Source organism: Lissotriton vulgaris, chromosome 5 (assembly GCF_964263255.1).
Source record: "Lissotriton vulgaris chromosome 5, aLisVul1.2, whole genome shotgun sequence".
NCBI lineage: Eukaryota > Metazoa > Chordata > Amphibia > Caudata > Salamandridae > Lissotriton > Lissotriton vulgaris.
This window is the reverse complement of record NC_141693.1, coordinates 1,338,146,175-1,338,167,205: the sequence shown is the minus strand read 5'-3', so window position 1 is coordinate 1,338,167,205 and position 21,031 is coordinate 1,338,146,175. Positions and strand designations below refer to the sequence as shown.

The 21,031-nt window shown below is 41.5% G+C and overlaps 1 protein-coding gene across 1 annotated transcript in view; it reads left to right on the top strand.

Moving 5' to 3' along the window:
- The window catches only part of LOC147712569 (FYVE, RhoGEF and PH domain-containing protein 2-like), a 497,527-nt gene that overhangs the window by 157,658 nt on the left and 318,838 nt on the right, over positions 1-21,031 (top strand). Inside the window, exons 3-6 of the mRNA XM_086923272.1 lie at positions 149-229; positions 4,296-4,444; positions 15,045-15,201; positions 20,329-20,467. Of these exons, the coding sequence (XP_086779398.1) occupies positions 149-229; positions 4,296-4,444; positions 15,045-15,201; positions 20,329-20,467 (526 nt within the window). The remainder of the gene's footprint in view (positions 1-148; positions 230-4,295; positions 4,445-15,044; positions 15,202-20,328; positions 20,468-21,031) is intronic.

Here is a 21,031-nt window from a genome sequence, read left to right as displayed (position 1 = left end):
CAAGCATCCACACTGCCTCGCAGCATCATCACACGCATCCAACATACCTCACAGCATCTGTATAGTGCTAACTAACACCCCCACATGCCAAGCACGCGTATGGTGGATTACATTTTTCATGCATGTGAATACTTTATACCATTTTCAGGAACCAGAAGAAAAGAAAATTATCTCTGAGCTGCTAGAAACAGAGCGGGCCTACGTGAAACGTCTCCACCTGCTGGACCAGGTTAGTGATGTTGGATAGGTCTGCTGTATGACTATTTAAGCTATGTCTCCCATTGAAGGCCGCAAGTTGTAAGCTCTGTGTAAATGAATGTCATCCACCTGCCCAAAACCGAGTCTATATTCTTTCATATTACATGACTGATTTTCCCCATAAGCTGGAAAGATAGGAATACAAAAAAAAGATTGCTGTAGAAATTAAGTCAGATTATATATGTGTATATAGCATGTTTATTTCAACAGGCTATATGCCTTTTTAAACAATTTATTTGGGAAACTGTGCTGTAAAATTTCCCATTAGCCCTCTTATTGGCCAAACTCAAGTAGGGGGATATTTCACAAGTGCCCCGTTACACCTACCTGTAAAGCATATTTCAGCAATTTTTCTTGAACACATTACACACTTTCACTGCAATAATTTCCTTTTTTTTCCTTGTACAGTATCAATTATTATCAAAAAATTGCTACGTCTTACATTTAAAAATTCCAAGGTAGATGGCGATTTCCAAAAATATAATATATACATAGTTCATTGCGGAAAAGTGAGGAGAAAAATAAAAGCCAAACCAAAAGAGGGGGGAAAAAATGGTAAATCACAATATTAACACCAGCTTAGGCTATGTGATTTCAGTGCATTACATATACTATATACATTACCCTACCCCGTTAACCACTTCACAATTGGAGCCCATAATCTAATGCCCCATTTTTTAGCCTGGAGCCCCTTACAGGCATGCAGGGCCTGTTCAAATTTATATACAGCTATAAAGCGGGCTAGATACTCATGGAGGCATTGGATTCTTCCTAGTTGCAATAAGTAACCTAACTATAGTAACTGAATTAAATGTAATACTAATTTGGACTTGATCTAGCCCAGCACTGCTATCAAATCCCACCATCATAAGTGAAGGGATTAATTCCACTGTTTTACCAAAAATCCTTTTCCAGAACTTTACCAGTTCTATTTTTAAAGAAATCAAGTTGTGGACAACCATAAAACATGTGGATCTCCTCTGCTGGCCCCAACCCCACATCTAGGACATTTGTCGACCTCCCTGTTCTCCCATTTAAATTGGCAGGAGTGAAGTATATGTTTTAGATTGTTTTATAATGGTGAGCCTTTAAATTGGCTGATAAGAGCGTTTTCTTTGCCAGCCGCAATGACATATCAATATCTAAATCATCATTATTTTCTTATCTACTGGCCATTGTGTTTCTATTTTTTCGATATCATCCGGAACTTGCTCCATCATTATACCATATATATCTTTAATTTTACAGCTTGGTTTTCCCATAGTCTCAAACAATAAAATGTTGGCGCTTGGAATTGCCTGATTCCATTTAACAAAAAAAAAACACCTTTATTTGAAGGTAATTAAAATAGTGCCTATTTGATATTCTGTACTCTCTTTGTAACTCAGCAAATGAATATAGTTGGCTTTTTGATTGAATATCCCCAACTGTCCTTAATCCGAGTTGCTCCCACTGTTTACCCATAGTATCATAAAACCCGGGGGGGACATAGTGATGATCTCCAGATGGGTGTATACTTTGTAAATTTCGTAATATTCATATGTTTTTGGATTTTACCCCAGACTTTCCATGCACTTATAATGATCATAAATTGAACCGTTTTATAGTAGCTGGGCTCCACCTTTCAAAGCAGCAATGCTCTTGCCCTTCTCCCTAATGCCAACTCATAGATTGTCGGGAGACCCTCGGCCTGTGCCCCACTAGCTCTGCCGTCATTATCAAAGAAGAGTACGTTCCTATGTTGTAATAATGCTGCCCAAAGATAAAAGGCAACAGTAGGAGCAGCCCTTCCTCCCCGTGCTTGTGGCAAGACCAGAAACTTTAGAGATCTCCTATCCTTACCATAATGCCAGATAAATTTAATGAATATAGTCTGGAGTTTTATTATAGAACCCTCGATTTCTAACGGGAGCGCCCTAAACAGGTACAATATCTTGGGGAGCATGACCATTTTAAGAACATTAATTATTGCTATAATGGTTAGATGCAGTGAGCTCATCCGCCTGAGGTCAATAGCCATTTTCTTAATCAGGGGGCTAAAATTGATTTGGGCAATCTGATCTATATCCGGATTAACCCTAACCCTGAGATAGGTGGCCATAAGTACTCGCCGGCTGTCCTGATAGATAACCTTTTAACAACAGACTAGCTTGGTCTTGGATTTATTCAGTAGATACCCAGACTCCTTACCAAATATAGTAGCCATGATTTTTATTTCCTTCATTCCTCCCTCTGGGTCAGGTGTTCATCCACGTAAGCTAATACTTTAGTATTGAACACCTGGGTTGTCACTGGTATAATTGCCTGATTCTCAATTATTACTTGGAAGAACGGGCAAAAAAATTGGGGAGCAGAGACACCCCTTCCTTGTCCCCCTTGACACCCTTATAATGTCTGACTCTGCCCATCAACTGTAGCTTCATGTATGGTGCCTTATACATTGCTTTGATTGCATTGATTACCCGAGGGCCGAATCCTTTGGTTGCCAGAATTCCCCATAAGTACTCCCATGCCACCCTGTCGAATACTTTTTCCGCATCCAGGAGGATCATAGCGAGACTGTTATTATTTTCCCGTACAATATCGAATAAGGCCACAGCTTGCCTTACATGGTCAGTTGTATCTCTACCCGGTACAAAGCTGTGTTGCCAAGGTGAAACAAGTCTGGCTATGACCCCCTGGAGGCGATTCACCAAGATTTTGGAATAGATTTTTGTTAATTTGGGAAATGGAACTGTAAGAAGTAGGCATGTGGGGAAGATAACAGTATTGGTACCGTTCCAAGAATCTGGTGGGTCTCCAGAATATTGTACCCCCAGAGACAGATCCCAGAGCAGAGAGCCTAGCTCTTCTAAAAAGATTTTATAAAATTCTAGCGGGATCTTATCAGGGCCAGCAGCCTTACCTGAGGCCAGCTGCTGTTCGCTATTTGTATCTCCTCCATTGTGAATTCCGACTCCAGCCTATTTCTCGCGTCCCCCCCCCCAGCCTCCTATACTCTCCGCTGTTCCTCATAAATGAATTTCCATGGGGGCCTTGTTTCTCTTCCGTGTTTCACTGCAATATTTTCAGGGTGGCTCGCTTCGATCACTTGCTTGATACGGGTGTACACAACAAATTTACATCTCAACTGATTGAAAGTTCATCAGCACAACTTGCACCTCTGATAACAATGTGAGACAAAGGGCCTGATTTAGAGTTTGGGGATGGCTTACTCCTCACACAATGGTGGATATCCTGTCTGCTGTTTTTAAAGTGTTATTGGATATTAAGCACTTGTAATATCGGACGAGATATTGTGTCGGAGTAACCCATCCGCCGATCTCTAAATCCGGCCCAAATACTCATAATAGAATGAACTGATTCAAAGATTAAAAGCTGATGGTTTTATTAGCACCGCATGATTATTTATTGAAGTCTCACCACATCATCGTGCAACAAAGGATTATCGCCATTGAATGAGTAAAGTCTGAAGCTGAGAAATCATTGGAAAACTCAGGGCTAGCAACTTCAATATACCTGGGTGATTAAATGGGTACAAAGCCAGTATGAGTGGCTAGTCAAATTCTTACAGCTTAGATATCACTAGGAGTGTGAAGGGTCATGGTCTTAAATACCAATGGGTGTTTGGAGGCTGACAGTTGCAATACTGTTAGATGTTTGAAGGCTCTAGGTTGTGTTAACTATGAAGGATGAAAGAGGATGGCTTTGAAACCATGAAATGATGATCAAAGGTGACCATGTCAATATTACTGAATCATGAAAGATTGGGGAGTTTAATATCACTGAATGGTTGATATCTTAGATATAATTTGATGATTAAGGCTTGATTGCCTGGTATCTTTTGCTGGTTGACTGATGACGCTTCTGATCTCAGTGGACAGTTCTAGGCTGGTATCCCTGACAGCATTAATGGATTAAACTCTGAAAGTTTAATTTGTGGTTGGTGAATAACCTCCATTTGTTCACGGAACAGTGTTAATGATCTCTTTGTTTTTCTATGACCTCACCTTTTATATTCAAATATTCTTTTGCAGGTGTACTATTCAGAGCTACTGACGGAAGCCCAGAGAAAGAAGACATTTCCAGAAGATGTGGTTAAGCTTATTTTCTCCAACATCTCTTCTATTCACCGGTTCCATAAGCTCTTCTTCCTGCCAGAGATTGAACAGCGACTTTGTGGATGGTGAGCCACCAGGAAGCATGAGACGGGAGTAAAGCTTTCCACAGGGAAGGCATAGCTTTTCCTGTAACCTATGGGCTACATAAAATGTCACCCCTCCCTTATGATTAACCTACTCTTGAAACATTGAAAGCGCCGTGATACAGCTCATAATATGATGCATGTCAACATATATTGCTTCTCATGGCTAAGCGAGTCCTCTCTCCAGAATACCTTTCCTTGCCTGTATCCGATCACCGCCTTCCACCTTCAAATACAAATGGGATCTGGAATTCACCCATATTCCTATAGCATGTAGCCCACATTATACACTTGTCATCCTTGATGCTACATGAAATATGTTAATGAGAGAGAGGAGTCCATGAATCTAAGAAAACAAATTACCTCAGTTAAAATGCAGAGGTTTTGAAGTGGCACACCAGCTCATCGATTCAAATCTATACAGATATTCACTCTTGGTAATATGATTTTGAGTCCTGTATTGCATACATTGATTTGGATTTTATTCACGTCTGAGAACCAATCATTGGTAGACTTGTTTCTAATCGAATGCTCAACCTCTCCTCTAAAAGAAAACGGAGGGCATGAACACTGATAGTTGTTGGTGGAACTAAGCACTGCACAAGGCTGACTATAAAATCACCAAAAACCGTAAAGTGATGAGGCAAGAGAGAGCCACAGAATCCTTATAGGCCATGATGTCATTTTCACCCAGCTCAAAACCTTTGCCTCACAGATTGGAAGCCTAACTGGCCTTTCCGCCTGTGTACGTTTACCACTGGCAGCTGGAATCCAGCTCCTACAGTGATTTCTACAGACCATCTTCCTACATGTCCCTCTCCACCATCATTAGGCACAGTTGCTTCTCTTGGCCTCCTAGCCCCCTTTATCATCTGCCTCCAGTGAATTTCCAGTAACTGTGCAAACTGGTCCACCTTGAGCATACCCCTCTAGCTACTCTCCTTCCACTGCATATCCTCTCAACTCAAGTACTGATCACCAAACGTCACACAATGCTCAGAGTGCACAGTATCACTAGACCATTCTTCCAGAGCTGACCTGCACCTAGTCTTGCCTCGATGCTACTGCACCACCACAGGCTTGCAACCCACCTTGACCCCCGACAGAGACCTTACCATTTTATATCCAGTGCTCTAGCTCATTCCCAAAGCGACTGTGTAAGCAATTCTTTACCAAACCATCAACAGCCACAATACATCAAAGACTATGCTGCCCAGCTCCTTGTAATTACTGAAACCTATTTCACAGCTGCAAACAGTCCACCATCATCCAAATAAAATGCATCCAAAGTTTCCACAGACCTCCTTGACCTGGCCAGGCAGTATCTGACCTCGCTGTACTTGAACGCATGGGATCATGACCCAAGTATGTGTTCGTTTATGACTACCCGCTTTTGTACTAGCCAATCATGCCTTTATCAACTTTTTAAACCCAGGCAAAATCTTTTCCTCAGGACCCCAGAGTACTAGATCAGAAACCTGAAAGTACTGTAAATCTTTGTGAGGTTTTTATAGTCTCTTAACTATTCATAGTTAGGCGTGTTGATCTTAATGAACTTGACAATAACCAACACGCTTGACCAGTTGGTCCCTTGCACAAATGCAAGTTCAAATCAGCAAACTCTATAAATAACACAAGTCTGTCAGATGACCCCTGCCCAATGGAAATGTGGTGGCTTTTGAAGCCTCTTAGGCACTGGCTAAAGTCATACCATCCCTCTGACCAAATGTGATGGTGCATCCACTGCCAGGTGCGCGAATGGGCTCTTTGTTGAACTAAGATACCATTAATGCTAGGATTGAGCTAAGAGAACTTAATTCTAGGTTTGTCTTTCTGACAGTTCGTTCAGGGCCAATCACACTGACACATCTGTAACATCAAAATGGCACAGCTATTTTATAAACACCTCAACACAAATCTCATCAGAACTTCCTGAATAAACGTGACGTCTCTCAACAACTCAAACATGGCTTGATCAATTGGTAGCTGAAAAAGTCAAATTTTGAATGGAGACATTCATTCATCCATTCAATAATTAGTATATTAGAAAACTTAAAGCCCATTTAAATTTACTTAAGACAAAATTCCATTACATATCACATACAATCAAAATAATATCACATTTCATTTCTTGTTTATTTAAAACCTTTGAAATCTGGCCTGTTGCCAATGCCTACGTCACCCACTAACTTCAACACAGAGCCTCGAAGCTCTACGCATGAGCACAATTAAAAACTATCTTTCTGAGTCATATTTAGACCCTTTTATTAATATATGAAATATTTCGCTTGAAGTCTCAAACACAGTAAAACAGCTATTGCACAAATTCTTCACCTCAGTATGCGCAATGCAAAGTCCCAGCAGGCCTAAACACATGATAAGAAGCCGTCAAGTTAATTTTGAATTGTGTTATAAACAACACATAATGTGACACTCGCATGTAGGTCGGCTTTATATTCAAATACGTTGGTCCGTATTCTTTTAGAAACACCTCACTGAAAGGTCACTTTACACAAAATTCTGCCTTAAAAAGCATCCTGATTGCGCTTTTTTAAAAAAGAGGACAGTTAAGGATTTCCCTGAAGGAATCTTAACATTTGCTGTTTTACTGTAGTCGATATGTCTCACTCCTTAGCTGTTCCCTAAATGCTATTCTACTTAAAAATATTAAAGAATACATTTCAAACGTTGCTGCCCTATTTCTTACTGGGCAGCAACCTTTAAAGCACACTTGGAGACTTGAAGTGCTTTATTTTCAACCTTCAAAGTTTCTAAAATTAGGGTCTCGGTAAAGCTATAAGGATAAGCACCTTTATCATGTTACGGGAAATCTTTTGGTTATGCACCCTTATTAAAGATAGGTACCACCAAATAATCTCCAAAGAGGGAATTAAAAGAGCAAACCCTTTGTATGTGTTTATATCGACTGACAGCTTTTAAATTCACATCCTTTAGATGCAGCTATAAGTATGCTTTTTCATTCAAAGATCATTATCTGAGACTTACTCATGTTAATTATCAAACAATTATCCTTGCAGCACTACTGCAGTTTATCCAGTTGATACTGCAGTTCTTTAGTTTATGCTTTAGTAAAAGGAAATCGTCCACATAGATGCCAGAATAAAGTAACCTGAAATCCCAATCCAGCGGGAGCGATGAACGTTTCCACACTTTTTTGTATCCACCGGCAACCGCAAAGATAGGGTTATGTTGGTTGGCACTAGATCTGGGGAACGAGAATAGGGAAAGAGAAAGTAGGGAGACTGGCTATGGGGCCTCTGGCCCCCCACTCTTCTGCTGATTGACCTCTGCGACTGTTAGTGGATATCTAAAGACAAGATGAAGATCCCAGTGCCTTAGCTCTGTATGTGATCTCTAACACTTCTTACAACAATTATTATACCTTTTGTCTTAGACTCTCTCTGACTGTAGTGAAACTTTGACATGGCTGGAACTGAAAACATCAATATCAATGGAATGACCAATATTCAGGTTTCAGATTAATGTTACTGCTTTCTCTGACAAAGTACCTAATAGTCTTCTGTTTTTGTGTCTTTGGTTCTGATATACATTTAAGTTTTTTTTTATGAATAGTAATATATACAGCCATTCGTCAGTATATTTTTTTTACTGTACTTAGAACACATCACCAAAATAAAGGTGAGATGTCCATGTTAGTATACATATCATGCAGCCTTTACAACGTATGAATCTTATTTTGAGGGTGCAGAGACAGAATATTGAGTAAAAAATATTGAGATGCACAAATATTGAGTCATTAATATCGTGGGTCAGAAATAACAGCAAGGATATTGTGGTCAAGAATATTGACTTACGGTAAGATTGATTTTAAAAATATCGAAGTGTTTAATATTGTTTGCAAAAAGATAGTCAAAAATATAGTTTTTTTAATTAATGTTCTGTATTTTACTATACATTTTATATGTATGTGATGTATATTTTTGTGTAAGAATAGTTTGTATTTTTAATAAAAATCCTGTTTTGGCATCTTGCGGGCTTCAGGAAGACTCTGGATTTATTACCTACTATAGCTAGGCAATGCTTAGTCCATGCCTTGGTTACTTCGAGGCTGGACTATGGTAATGCCCTCTATTTGGGAGCAAATGTGAGGTGCATCCAGAGGCTTCAGCGCATACAGAATGCGGCAGATCGTCTGGTGCTGATTCTGCCAAAGAGAGCTCCTTCTAAGAAAGCGCTGGAGACGCTACACTGGCTGCCAGTTAAAGAACGAGAGCAGTTCAAAGCCCTATGTGTGAGTTATCGGATCACACAGGGGAAAGGGCCCCGCTGTCTTCAGAACCTGCTAACCTCATACAATCCGACCCTGCAATTGAGATCAAGCGGGGCGGGACAGGTTAAGGTCCCTAAGATCAGAAGAGCGAGAATGGGAGGGCGCTCGTTTCGCTTTCTGGCAGCACAACAATGGAACAGTTTACCTCTGACACTCCGGTTGGAAACCTCAGAGCTGGCTTTTCGTAAAAAGAGCTGAAAACCTACTTATTCCCAAGGGGGTAGGCTGGAGAAGCTTTGTTCTGGGGAATGGGATATATGATGGCAAGGGAGGCTGTGTCAGGCTGGTACTATAGCGCGGGGACACACTGGTCAGTGACCAGGCGCTTTACAAGCTCAGTTTACTTACTGTATAAAGTAATTTATTATTAATTAATTAATAATTGGTAGTTAATTAATTTGAATTAATGTGTGTTGTGGTATTTATAGGTGTGAAGAGTGTGGAGTAATTTATTTTTAATTGATTAATTAAAAATTGGTTGTTTATTTTAATTAATTAATAATTAATTATGGTAATTGTGTAATTGATTTTAGGTGTGGGTTGTGGTGTTTATAGGTGTGAAGGGTGTGGAGTAAGTTATTTTTAATTGATGAATTAAAAATTGGTTTTTAATTTGAATTAATTAATTTGTGATTAATTATGGTAATTGTGTAATTAATTTTAGGTGTGTTGTGGTGTTTATAGGGGTAATGGGTGGGAAGTAATTTGTGTTTAATTAATTAATATATAGTTGTTAATTAATGTTAATCATTCTATATTTATTTTGGGTCATTTATTTGTGTGTGTGTTCTTTACTTTCGAAGGGGTAAAGGGTGAGTTTTAAATACATTTTAATTATTAGTTGTTAATTTTAATAGTTTTTAACTTAAAAATAAGTTTTAATATTTTATAGTTTAATTTAGCTTTGTGTTGTGGCTATTATAGTGTTAAAGTGTTAAATTAAGTGGAAATAAATGTAATTAATATGTTGTTTTGTTATAACTGTGGTGTTATAGGGTAGGAAATTAAATAAATACATTTGTTTTAATAATTTTTTTTATTTGTAAATATATTCTAGTTTAAAAGAAATATTTTATTAAATTGTTTTATTTTATATAATATTTGTAGGTTTTTGTTATATGTAATTAATATTATATTATGTGTTCTATTTAAATTTTCTTTTTTTTACTGTAATGTTAGTTTCTCCCCTATCCAACACTTTCCCTAATGTTGCACTCACTGAAGTGGGAATAGTAATTTTTACCTCTCCGCTATCCAGCACTTTCCCTACTGTTGTATTCACTGGGTCGGGAATAGTAATTTTTACCCCTCCGCTATCCAGCACGTTCCCTACTGTTGTACTCACTGGAGTGGGAATAGTAATTTTTACCTCTCCGCTATCCAGCACTTTCCCTACTTTTGCACCCACTGGAGTTGGAATAGTAATTTTCACCCCTCTGCTATACAACACTTTCCCTACTACTGCACTCACCGGAGTGGGAATAGTAATTTTTGCCCCTCCACTATCCAACACTTTCCCTACTGTTGCACTCTTTGGAGTGGAAATAGTAATGTTTGCCTTTCCGGTATCCAACACTTTCCCTACTGTTGCTCTCACTGGAGTGGGAATAGTACATTTTAACCCTCCGCTATCCAACTCTTTCCCTACTGTTGCACTCACTGTAGTTGGAATAGTACATTTTACCCTTCTGTTATCTAGCATTTTCCCTACTGTTGCACTCACTGGAGTGGGAATAGTCATTTTTACCCCTCCACTGTCCAGCACTTTCCCTACTGTTGCACTCACTGGAGTGGCAATAGTAATTTTTACCTCTCCGCTATCCAACACTTATCCTATTGTTGTAATCAGTGGAGTGGGAATAGTAATTTGTTCTCCTCCACTACCCAACACTTATCCTATTGTACTCAGTGGAGTGGGAATAGTAATGTGCACCCCACCGCTATCCCACACTTTCCTTACTGTTGCACTCACTTGAGTTGGGATAGTAAATGTAATTCCTCCGCTATTCTACACTGACCCTACTTTTGAACTGATTGTATTGTGACATTTAAGTTTCAATATTTTTCTAATAGTTTAATGTTTTCATTTATTATAGAGTGGAGTTTTTTATATTTTAAATCATTAATATATATTTTTCATATTAATTTATTCTTTTAACATAAATTAAAAAGAATAGTTTCTTAATTGTTTTAAAGTAAATATGTGTATAAATTAATGTGTGTGTTTATTTTTTAAAGTTTATTTGCTATATGTTATTAAAATGTATAATACATTAATTTTGTTAATATTATATTTAATATTTAATGTATTTAATATATTATTTTATATTGATATAAAAGTCGATATTTTATACATCTGTATTTTTACATTGATATTATTGAGTCGATATTTTTGTACTTACCTGTTTAAGTATATGAGTCAATATTTGTGTTGTCTATATTTTGCTGTCGATATGTTTAACATCAATATTTTTAACATCGATGTTGTGTCAGTGAACCTATTTTGAGCAATGTAATTTACAGTTCACCTGCCTGGGCTGTGTATCCTGATTAGCTCTATGTGGTGGTGTTCATATCAAAGTGCTAGTTTGCTGCGAGAAAAAGTCCTCTGTACTCAGTAACTGGTATGTTCTCCAGATCCTCTTAGTCCCTCTGAGTCACCTCCATGGTTGTTAAGTTTGCACTCCACAGTACTGGGTGCCGTTGTCATCTTGCTGTGGTGCACAAATATTCATAATTCTGGAGGTTGGTGGTTGAAGTGTAGCGTATGCTTCTGCATGGCTGTTGCAAGCCATTAGGTCTCTCAGTCAATCCGCTCTTGTCATAGTATGTGTCCCACACCAATGCACAGCCACTGTCTCCTAGCAAGCAATAACCCCATTGCTACACATTTACGGGTTCAGCTAGTAAGAAATTTAACATTTTTCAAAAGTGCTAATTCAGGGGTCGGATATAGTCTACAAGCTGTCATTTCTGAAATGTTGCAGAATATCTCAGGCCAGTATTGCAGTGTCAAAGGACAGGAACAGGCCTTATGGAAAAACACGGCATGCTTGGCTCTACAGAGAGGACAGTGACGCGATCTGGTCGGGTCTATTCTGAATTGTTCCACAGATGTAAACGTCAGAGTTATTGCTTATGGTTAATGGATAATAACATATTTTGTGTGCATCAGAATTTCCTTGTAACATCTGTTATTTCAGCACCATATCCTCTGAACAGGCTTATCTATTAACCACTCTGAAACCCACAAACAGGGCGTAGTCTACACCCCCTTCTCGTGGGATCCCAGGACCAGATCACCTCAGTCAATAAGGTTTGCTTCTGTGGGTCCACAAGGAATCCGTCAGTGTGTCCCGAGCAGTGTGTCGTAGTCGCAAATATGAAAAATCCCAAGAGCAAGGGCTGATCAATACAGAGTTTGCATTACTCTAGTGTCATAAAGTTCCCACCCACGGAAAGCTGCCCTAATTTCACCAGGCCTGCATTTACTACAGCCAGTCCCACTTTACTTTTCCCTGTGAAGGGCACGTTCATCAGAATGTATGAAGTTCACACTGATACCACACAATCACTTCCCCAATATATATATATATATATATTGCATCACGAAAAATGTCAACAGTCTTTAAGGAGATGAGGATCATTCTCCGTCCTACTATCCAAATGTGAAAAATTAAGTGAGTTTAAACTCTTTCAGAATTGTCTTCTACTTTAAACTGTGGAAGATCATTTCCAAAATACAACTGCATTCCTCAGAGTTCTACTTCTAACACACTTCCTAAATGACAACAGTTTTCAAAGTTTTCACAATGTCTTGTAACAAGAGCCAGGCAACAGCAACAAAGTATCTCAATTGTCCAGCAAACATGCTCTGGTGCATGCCGAACCATCGCAATTTCCAAACTCTGTGAGGTTCTGTGGCTTCATGGGAAATGTAGTTTCTTGAATTGTGCACCAGCACGTGTGCGTTCTGTATCCTCCGAGACTCAAAGCCTTTTGCCAAGTGGTGCCAACATTCTGAATGTACCACCATCTTTTCCATCCCCTGGACCATGCGTAGCATTTGTGTGGCCCAAGTATTGCATGTGTGCACATGACAAGTGGGGAAGGTAAGTGAATACCACAGATCATGACAATAGCGTAAAACAGTCAAACGCCTGTTTATTATTTTAGGAGAAAAAGCATGTTCATTTGATATTTACGATGGTAGATCTGGCAAAATCAAAGCACATGATAAAGGATTCGGAATAAATTCTGCCCTCCGAAGGTGAGACAACAAAGGCAGGTCAAGGGTGGACTCAGACCTTAGTTCCAGTGCAGGCATGGACTTTGGACGAAAGGCTGGTAACAGTTGTGCTTCCTCTGTGACAATCACCCTGGCAGATACTATCAGGTACATGAATTAATATTGCTTTTTGCGATTCCTTCATTGCGAAAAATAAGGAATTGCAATTAAGGAATTACAAAATGCAATGCATCATGAAATCGCTAAATAAATTGCGATTTCTTAATATTCCTTAATTGGGACTCGCAAATTGCGAGTCGCAATTAAGGAATACCTCCCCATTATTTCTTATGGGCCTAGAGGCCCATAGGAATGAATGGGAAGACATTCTCAATTTGCGATTAGCAATTTGCGAATCGCAAATTGAGAATGCGATTTCAAGGGTGCAGGGGTATCCAAAGGACACCCTGTTGCGCCCCTGAAATCAATCTGTGCACATATGTTGTGCACACACATGCCCCAAGGGCATGTGTGTGCACAACATGAAACTTTGAAAAATGCACAAAAGTGCATTTTTCAAAGTTTTCACAAATTACCATGAGGTTCAACCTCATGGTAATTTGCTACCTCTAATTGCGAAATCGCAATTTTTTAAAGTTTAATGCATTGCATTTAAGGAATCGCAAAATGCGATTCCTTAAATGCAATCGCAATTTGAGAATTCGCGAATACTTGCGAATTCTCAAATTGCGAGGGCCTTCACCCTTCATGCATTCCAAAAATGGCCGATTTTTGCGATTCGCACCGTTTGCAATCGCAAAATCCTTTGATGCATGTACCTGTTGGAGTGGTGTGCTTCGGGCCTCCCCATTGAAGATGAAGAGAGTGGGGCATGCAGTTGGGGCCCACAGGAAAATGAGGAGTTTATCCCCACTGGATCTACCTTGGGCGGGACATTCAACTTTACAGGAGGGTGAATTAAGGTGCCATGCTCTCCCTGGCCTACTCTGTACATTGGGAGTCATATGGTGGATGTATGTTCTGGATGCATGGTAGACAAAATGCTGCAGGGAGAGGTGTGGTGCAGCAGCCAGAGTGACTGACTCCAGAGCGTGTGGATGACGGTTCGAACATTGACGGCAGCTCAGCGCAGCATCATGTGACTCTGGGCAATAGCTCACTTAGGGGCACATGCATCAAACTTTCTGCGAGTCGCGCGTTTACAACCGGTAATAATGCATTTCCGATGCATCAAACCAAAATGCATTTGCAAAATAGGTAATCACAATTTTTGTTGCGATTCCCTATTTTGCAAATGCATTTAGGGAATCGCACACCCATGCCCTTAGGGCATGTGTGTGCGCCACATGTGCACACCTGTTTTAGGCATGCATCAGGGGGACTTAGGCCCCCTAGCACCCTTGAAATTGCATTCGCAATTTGCAATTTCCTTTTTGGTAATCGCAAATTTCGAATGCTTTCCCATTCATTTCTATGGGCCTCTAGGCCCATAGGAATGAATGGGAATGCATTCCCTAATAGCGAATCACAATTTGCAATTCGCTATTAGGGAATGTGTAGGAATCACTATTTTTTTGCAAGTTCTACATGCATAAGGAATTGCGACTCCTAACTAACGATTCCTCAAAAATCGCTATTAACCCTTTCGATGCTGATGACGAGCTGGGCTCGTCATGGTGCACAGTGGTCGTGTGCTGATGACGAGCCCAGCTCGTCATAAAACAATATAGAATAGCAATTTCCAGCACACAGCGGGAAAACGCCCAGCAGCCATGTGGTTAAGGAATCGCAATTCTTTATCTTGATGTATGTGCCCCAAGATCTCCCCGATGGCCCCCAGCGCCTTGAAACCATAGGGGGTGATATGTTCGCGCTTTACAAGTATGGATTATGTTGATGTTATAACTTACCACATGTGCATACAATATATATTTAAACTGCAACAAAGCAGTATGTAGTGTGCCAAATGTCATACTAACTTTTCCCTTCATGGTGGACTCTTCCTTCATCTCTGATTCCAGGGATTCCAACCCAAGGATCGGTGACATCATACAGAAGATGGCACCTTTTCTCAAGATGTACACAGAGTATATCAAAAACTTCGACAAGGCCATGGAACTCATCACTTTGTGGAAGGAGAAGTGTCAGCCTTTCCAGGAAATAATCATGGACATTGAGGTAATTAGGAAATGAAAGGGAACTTTTTTCGAAAATAATGTACCTCTTCTCTTGCCACATCAGATGGAGCACCCGCTGCCTCCTGCCACCTACCTTGCTGTTCCATGAGACACATCCTCTATGTATTCAGTCATTCAATTCCTTTTTGGCAGGTTGTCAAGTTATCCCCCTCCCTCCACGCCCTCCTACCCCCAGTCATGTTGAAGTGGTCTCTCTCAGGGTTGAGAGTCTTCTGGGAGATCTCCCAACTCGAAGATAGACTCCACGTGTGGGAGTCTACACCCTTCCCTTCCCCAAGCCACTGGTGGTACCTGTGGGTGAGGACCATATAGTGTCCTCACCCAGAGGTACCACCCGTGACTTGCTTCACCATTGGACTCTCACCCAGACACTTATCGTGAATGGGTGGGCTCGACACGTTTGTAAGCAGAGCTCATTAAAGGTGAGCTGGGCAGGGAGTATGGGTGGTTTAAAAATGCCTCTAAAACCTGATTTGATGATTTTGAATCAGTAGGGTCTAGGGCAAGAATAAAAACAATTCGATGTCTTTACGATGCAATGTTCCCAGACATCTAGAAGGTCGACATGTTTCAGTGGTGGCTCTGCCATAGGGTCCATCTGCTTTCTTCAGGACCTGATATAACCGTGCTTCAGTAGGTTATGTATCTACTATTTTAGTGTGCAAATAAAAATATATATACAGATTTCTGTTTGTACACAAAACCTACGTATCTGAGGAATGTGGCACAAGCACTAACTTACCTGGGTGCCATTCGCTCAGTCACTTGGGATACAAACAACATACACGCGCTCCATAGAAATAATTTTCTAAAACGTGGTCTCCGCTCTTATTGTTAAGTTGGTAACTGTAGTTTGGGAAGCTTAGGGCCTACTCACAAGACTTCACACTCCTTCTGACGTTCTATGCCACTTGCTCTGTAATCATGCTTCAGTGTTGACTAACTTTTTGCAGCTCTCAAGTACTCTCTTGGTGCTTATTAGCCCCCTTCAGGCCCTTTCTACTCCTTCATTAATCCCATACAGGTCATCTGCACACCTCAGCCCCATGCCAACCACGTCTTCTACTTCCTCCCTAGGAGCTATGCTCCACTCCTACAGCTTTCATTACCCCCATGCAAGCCGCCTTCACACTCTCAGCACTCATTAACTCCATCCTGGACCTATTCCACTCCTTCACTTCTTCAGTAGTCTTTACCTCCCAGAGTGCCCTCTTTGACTGCTCTCTGTTGGTCTCTTCTCTACTATGTGCATTAAACACTTCATCCATGAGCCCTTATGTTATGGGATATGTTAACTGTATAGAGCTTATGCTACTCTAAATATGCTTCAGAGTCTCTTATGAGTGCTGTAGGGATGAATGAAGAAAACTATAGGGAGAAAGAGTGAATACAAAGTGAAAGTATGAGAGATGAAATAGGGAAAGGAAAACCTAAAGAAATAGAGCAGATGATAGAAATAGATAATAGGAAAGGGAAGGTGGGAACTGGTGAGCGGAAAATTGGGCACACATGAGAGGCAATGAGGGAACATACAAGACAATGTCAATGTTTCTGTTGATACCCGCTGATCCCTAAAGTCCTTTGAAACCTTGCTGATTGGATGTCAGGTATTCCTATAGGTCTCTAATGGCCAATTACTTGCGGATTACTTTGGGATTTGGTGAGAGTTTGCAACTCAGATGCAGCATGGCACAAAGCAGTAACACTCTAAATCATTATCGACTTAGAGCTATGTCTTTAAAAGGCTTTGAGTATGAATCTATAAGAACAAATGTAAAAAGCTAACATCAAGATAATAATAAACAGAAGGTCCAAGCTCTCTATGGAGCCACCACCAAACATTATTGCATAGCAGCAGTCTATCGTATGGGGAGGTATCAAAGACTTTGGGCCAGGTCTAGAGTTTGAAGGCAAGTCCAGATGGCCGAGGACTGTACGTCCTCAGCTTGACAGACGGCCATTCGCCAAATTTAGAGATCACGGCTGGTCCAGCAGTGATCTCTGTACCTTGACAGAAACTGTCATCATGGTGGTCCCTGTCAAAGTACAAAAGTGTGTAGGTACTGCCGCCTTCTGTTTTGATGGCTGTACACCAAACTTTTTACAAAAGAATTGAAAAACAAAAAAACGAATGACCCTAAGCCAGGGAGTTTCTGCCCTTGGTGTGTCGGTCAATATTTGACGTTTTCAGTCCCTCACAGCCACTTCCCACCCTCAATAGAGCAGGTATTATGCCCTTCCTCCAATGGCTCCTATGCCGTCAGACCATCTGACAAAGCTTTTTGTCGACAGACCCGATGGAAGCTCCATCTACGGAAAGCTGACGGTCCCTAGATACTAAATATGGTGGGTGGACCATCAGTTTGGTGACAGGGTACTCTATTGCGTTTCCAAATTTGTACCCTGTCCGCTAAACTAAATCACCCCATTGGTAATCATTTGATCCGTCTCAACCCTGTTGAGCTTGCTTCAAGTTTCAGCCCACGTGCTTGAATAAATGGAAGAAAGGTGTAGACAGAATTCACAGTGCTGTGTGCCCTAGCTTCTTCAAAGACTAAGGGGGGATGACCAGCATTATGTGTTGGAAGTAGGTTTGAGACTACATTCTTCACCCACTGTGCGGTCAGAGGCTCACGACCAGGTTCTCAGGCCCTAGGGCAGGGTCACTATCAGACACTATCCTTTCCTGTCTCTTTCAAGTCTTTATACATTGTTGTGATGGAGGTGATGCCTCTGACTCCCTGATGTGGTCCAGGGCACCAGGATGGTAGGACTACACGCCTCCTGCCATGTTCTACTAAGGTTATCCCCATCATACATCAGCTGGGCTTTGCACTTGTCCTTAAGGTCAGGTCGCTGTCTCTACGCTCCGGGCAGGTAATCTTCTTTTCTTATAGGCAGGGAACAGCAGCACAGCTCCTCTATGGTCCTAAGCACTGTCCCAGGCTTGGGGAGAGCGAGGGTGTAACCGGGGTGCTTGGGCGTCCGGTCCAGGGACATTATCCTTCTCATTGCTGGTGCGACCCAGTTTAATTTCCAAGTCAATGTGAAGCTTGCCATCAGAGCATCAGCGCGTCTCCTAACGCGGGTTCTGATGGGAATCTGAACCTTATTCGAATGTATTCTATCTTTCAGTTATTCGCTGTCTGTCCACCCAGTACAGGGATCACTTTCACAGGAATGTGTGCACGCTCCTTCACTGGTGGGTGGAGGAGCAGCAGATGTTCACGAGGGTGTGAATCATACGGCAGAGGTCAGAAGTGGGGACAGACCAGGGACAAGTGCTGGGCAGGCAGCCAATCAGCCTTCAGACATGTGCTGTTGCTAGGCAGATCCCAGGGCTCAGTGTTTATTGTCGCCCAGAAATCAGACTTTGGGAGACCGCCTTAATGCAGGAAGCAACCTTGGGCTACATGTGATTTGTCTTCGATTAGGACTCCATTCAACTGCTCTTGGTCCCTTAGTACATACAACATATAATGTATGGCAACACAGCGCCCAGACTAGTCTGGGGTACAGAAGGACCCCTTTTACCTAACCTCCAGCAGTGCATGCGTAATGCTTGTGCGTTTCAATACCGAACAAGCTGCCAGCAAACATTGTCCTCACTACAGCTGAGCGAGTGGGGGCACCGCCGCCCTCCACTACAGACGTGGGTAGAGGTGGGCACCGTCCAGCTTCAGTAGACCTCAGGATTCTGCTGTGGAGCAACATAAACCAGATGTACCAGGAGCCTCAAGATCCAAGAGCAGACACCACAGAGAAGCCCAGAAAGCAAACAATGAGGCAGGGGGCCACAGCGGACTGTCCCTACTGGACCTTCCACCTGACAGAGGGAACAGAAGGAAAGAACTTGCACAGTGGAAAAGAACAGGGAACAAGAAGGAAGGAACGAGGCATAGAAGAGAGGGAATGAGGGGGCGTGAGAGGTAAGGCTGAAACAAGAGAAGGATTGGGGACAGGAGAGCAGGGATGTGGGAACAGGAGAAAGACAATAAAACAGGAGGGGAGAAAGAAGGAAGAAAGAGGAGAAGAGAACCGAATAAAAGGATATGGATGGAATAGAAGAGGTGGAAGGTTGGACAGGAGAGGGACGACGATGCAAGAGGAAGAAAATGGGGGCATGAGAGACCAAACAGGAAACAGGAAAGAAATATGGGGAAGAAAGGAACATAGGGCCAGATGTAGGTAAATGCATTTTTGCTATTCCTTAATAGGGATTTTTAGGGAATCGAATCACGAAATGCTATGTAGGTAGGAATCGCAATCTTTTATGCGATTCCTTAATATTCCTTAATTGTGAATGGCAAATTGCGATTCGCAATTAAGGAATACCTTCCCATTCATTCCTATGGGCCAGGAGGCCCATAGGAATGAATAGGAATTGCTCTCGCAATTTGCGAGTCACCAAGAGGCACTCGCAAATTGCGGGAGCATTTTCAAGGGTGCCAGGGTTCCAAAAGGACACCCTGTTGCACCCCTGAAATGGGCATGTGTACACATGTGGCGCACATACATGCCCTAAGGGCAGGAATATGTGCCACATGGCACTTAAAAAAAGCAAAAAAGTGTTTTTTTAAAGGAAATAGCGAATTACCACCAATTTCAAGTTGGTGTTAATTAGCGAATCCTTAAGGCTAAGTGCACTTTCTTTTGTGCTACTTACTTTGCATTTCAGGAATCGCAATTTGCGATTCATTATTTTGCTAGTAGGTTTCAACGTACCTACATTGCTCGCTGCCAAATAGCGATCACAAATGCTGAAATTCGCAGTGCTCGCTATTTGGCCACCTACATCTGGCCAAAAATTGGGGAGGTGAGAGTACGAAGGGAAAATGAGATGGAATGAGAAGAAAGAAAAAGGAGACATAGGGAAGAAGCGAGATGGAGGGAGAGAACAAAAAGATGGAAGTGGAAGATATTGGAGACATGATTTTATATCTAGCTGGTGGCTTACGAATCCCAGGAGGAGCCGGCGCTGTGGCCAGAAGGTGAACACTGAATATTCCTTATGATGTACTGTAATGTCACATGAATGATCTGCTCTGCACTGCAGGAAACATCTGCTAGAACACACTTGTGATCTGTTCTTCTTTCCTCCATGCAGAAGAGGGAGGTGTCTGCCAGTCTGAGCTTGGGCCACCACATGTTGGAACCAGTGCAACGAATCCCCCGATACGAGCTTCTTCTGAAGGAATATCTGAATAAACTACCTCCACAGTCACAGGATCGAGCAGACACCGAAAGTAAGAATTCTGATCTACATCCAGATATTTCTGCCATGTTAGCTGCTAGGACATTTGTGGGCAACCCTTGCCACACAGGCTTTTTATTTGCTTCCAGGGTCTTGATGAAACCTTGATCTGGGTAGAGAGTGGAAAGTTCCTCTATGTTAATATGAGTAGGAATAAACCAAGCTGGTTTTTGAAGGTCTGATGACCTGTCTAGATTTCATTCTCAGATTACTTACCAGAAATCTTGATGGCTCTGATTTTTCCTTTCTTGTCTTAGAACTTACTCATTAAGGGGTGCTCTCCCCTCCGTCTGGAGAGAGAAAAACAAACTAAGACAGATGGAATGCTTGAGTTAAGCTAAGTACCTGATACATGCTCGTTGTGTTATTACAGCGACCAATCATATGTAAATCATTATTGCCCTTCACAAAAAGGAACAGTCCAGTTTGAAACCCTCAATTCTGTTATACAGATTGGTAGAGCGCTCTACCACAATGGGTGGGTATCCTGGCACTGAGTAGGTGTAAGTCCAGCCACAACTAGAGCCTAGCGGCACTACTCAAAAAGCCATGTCTT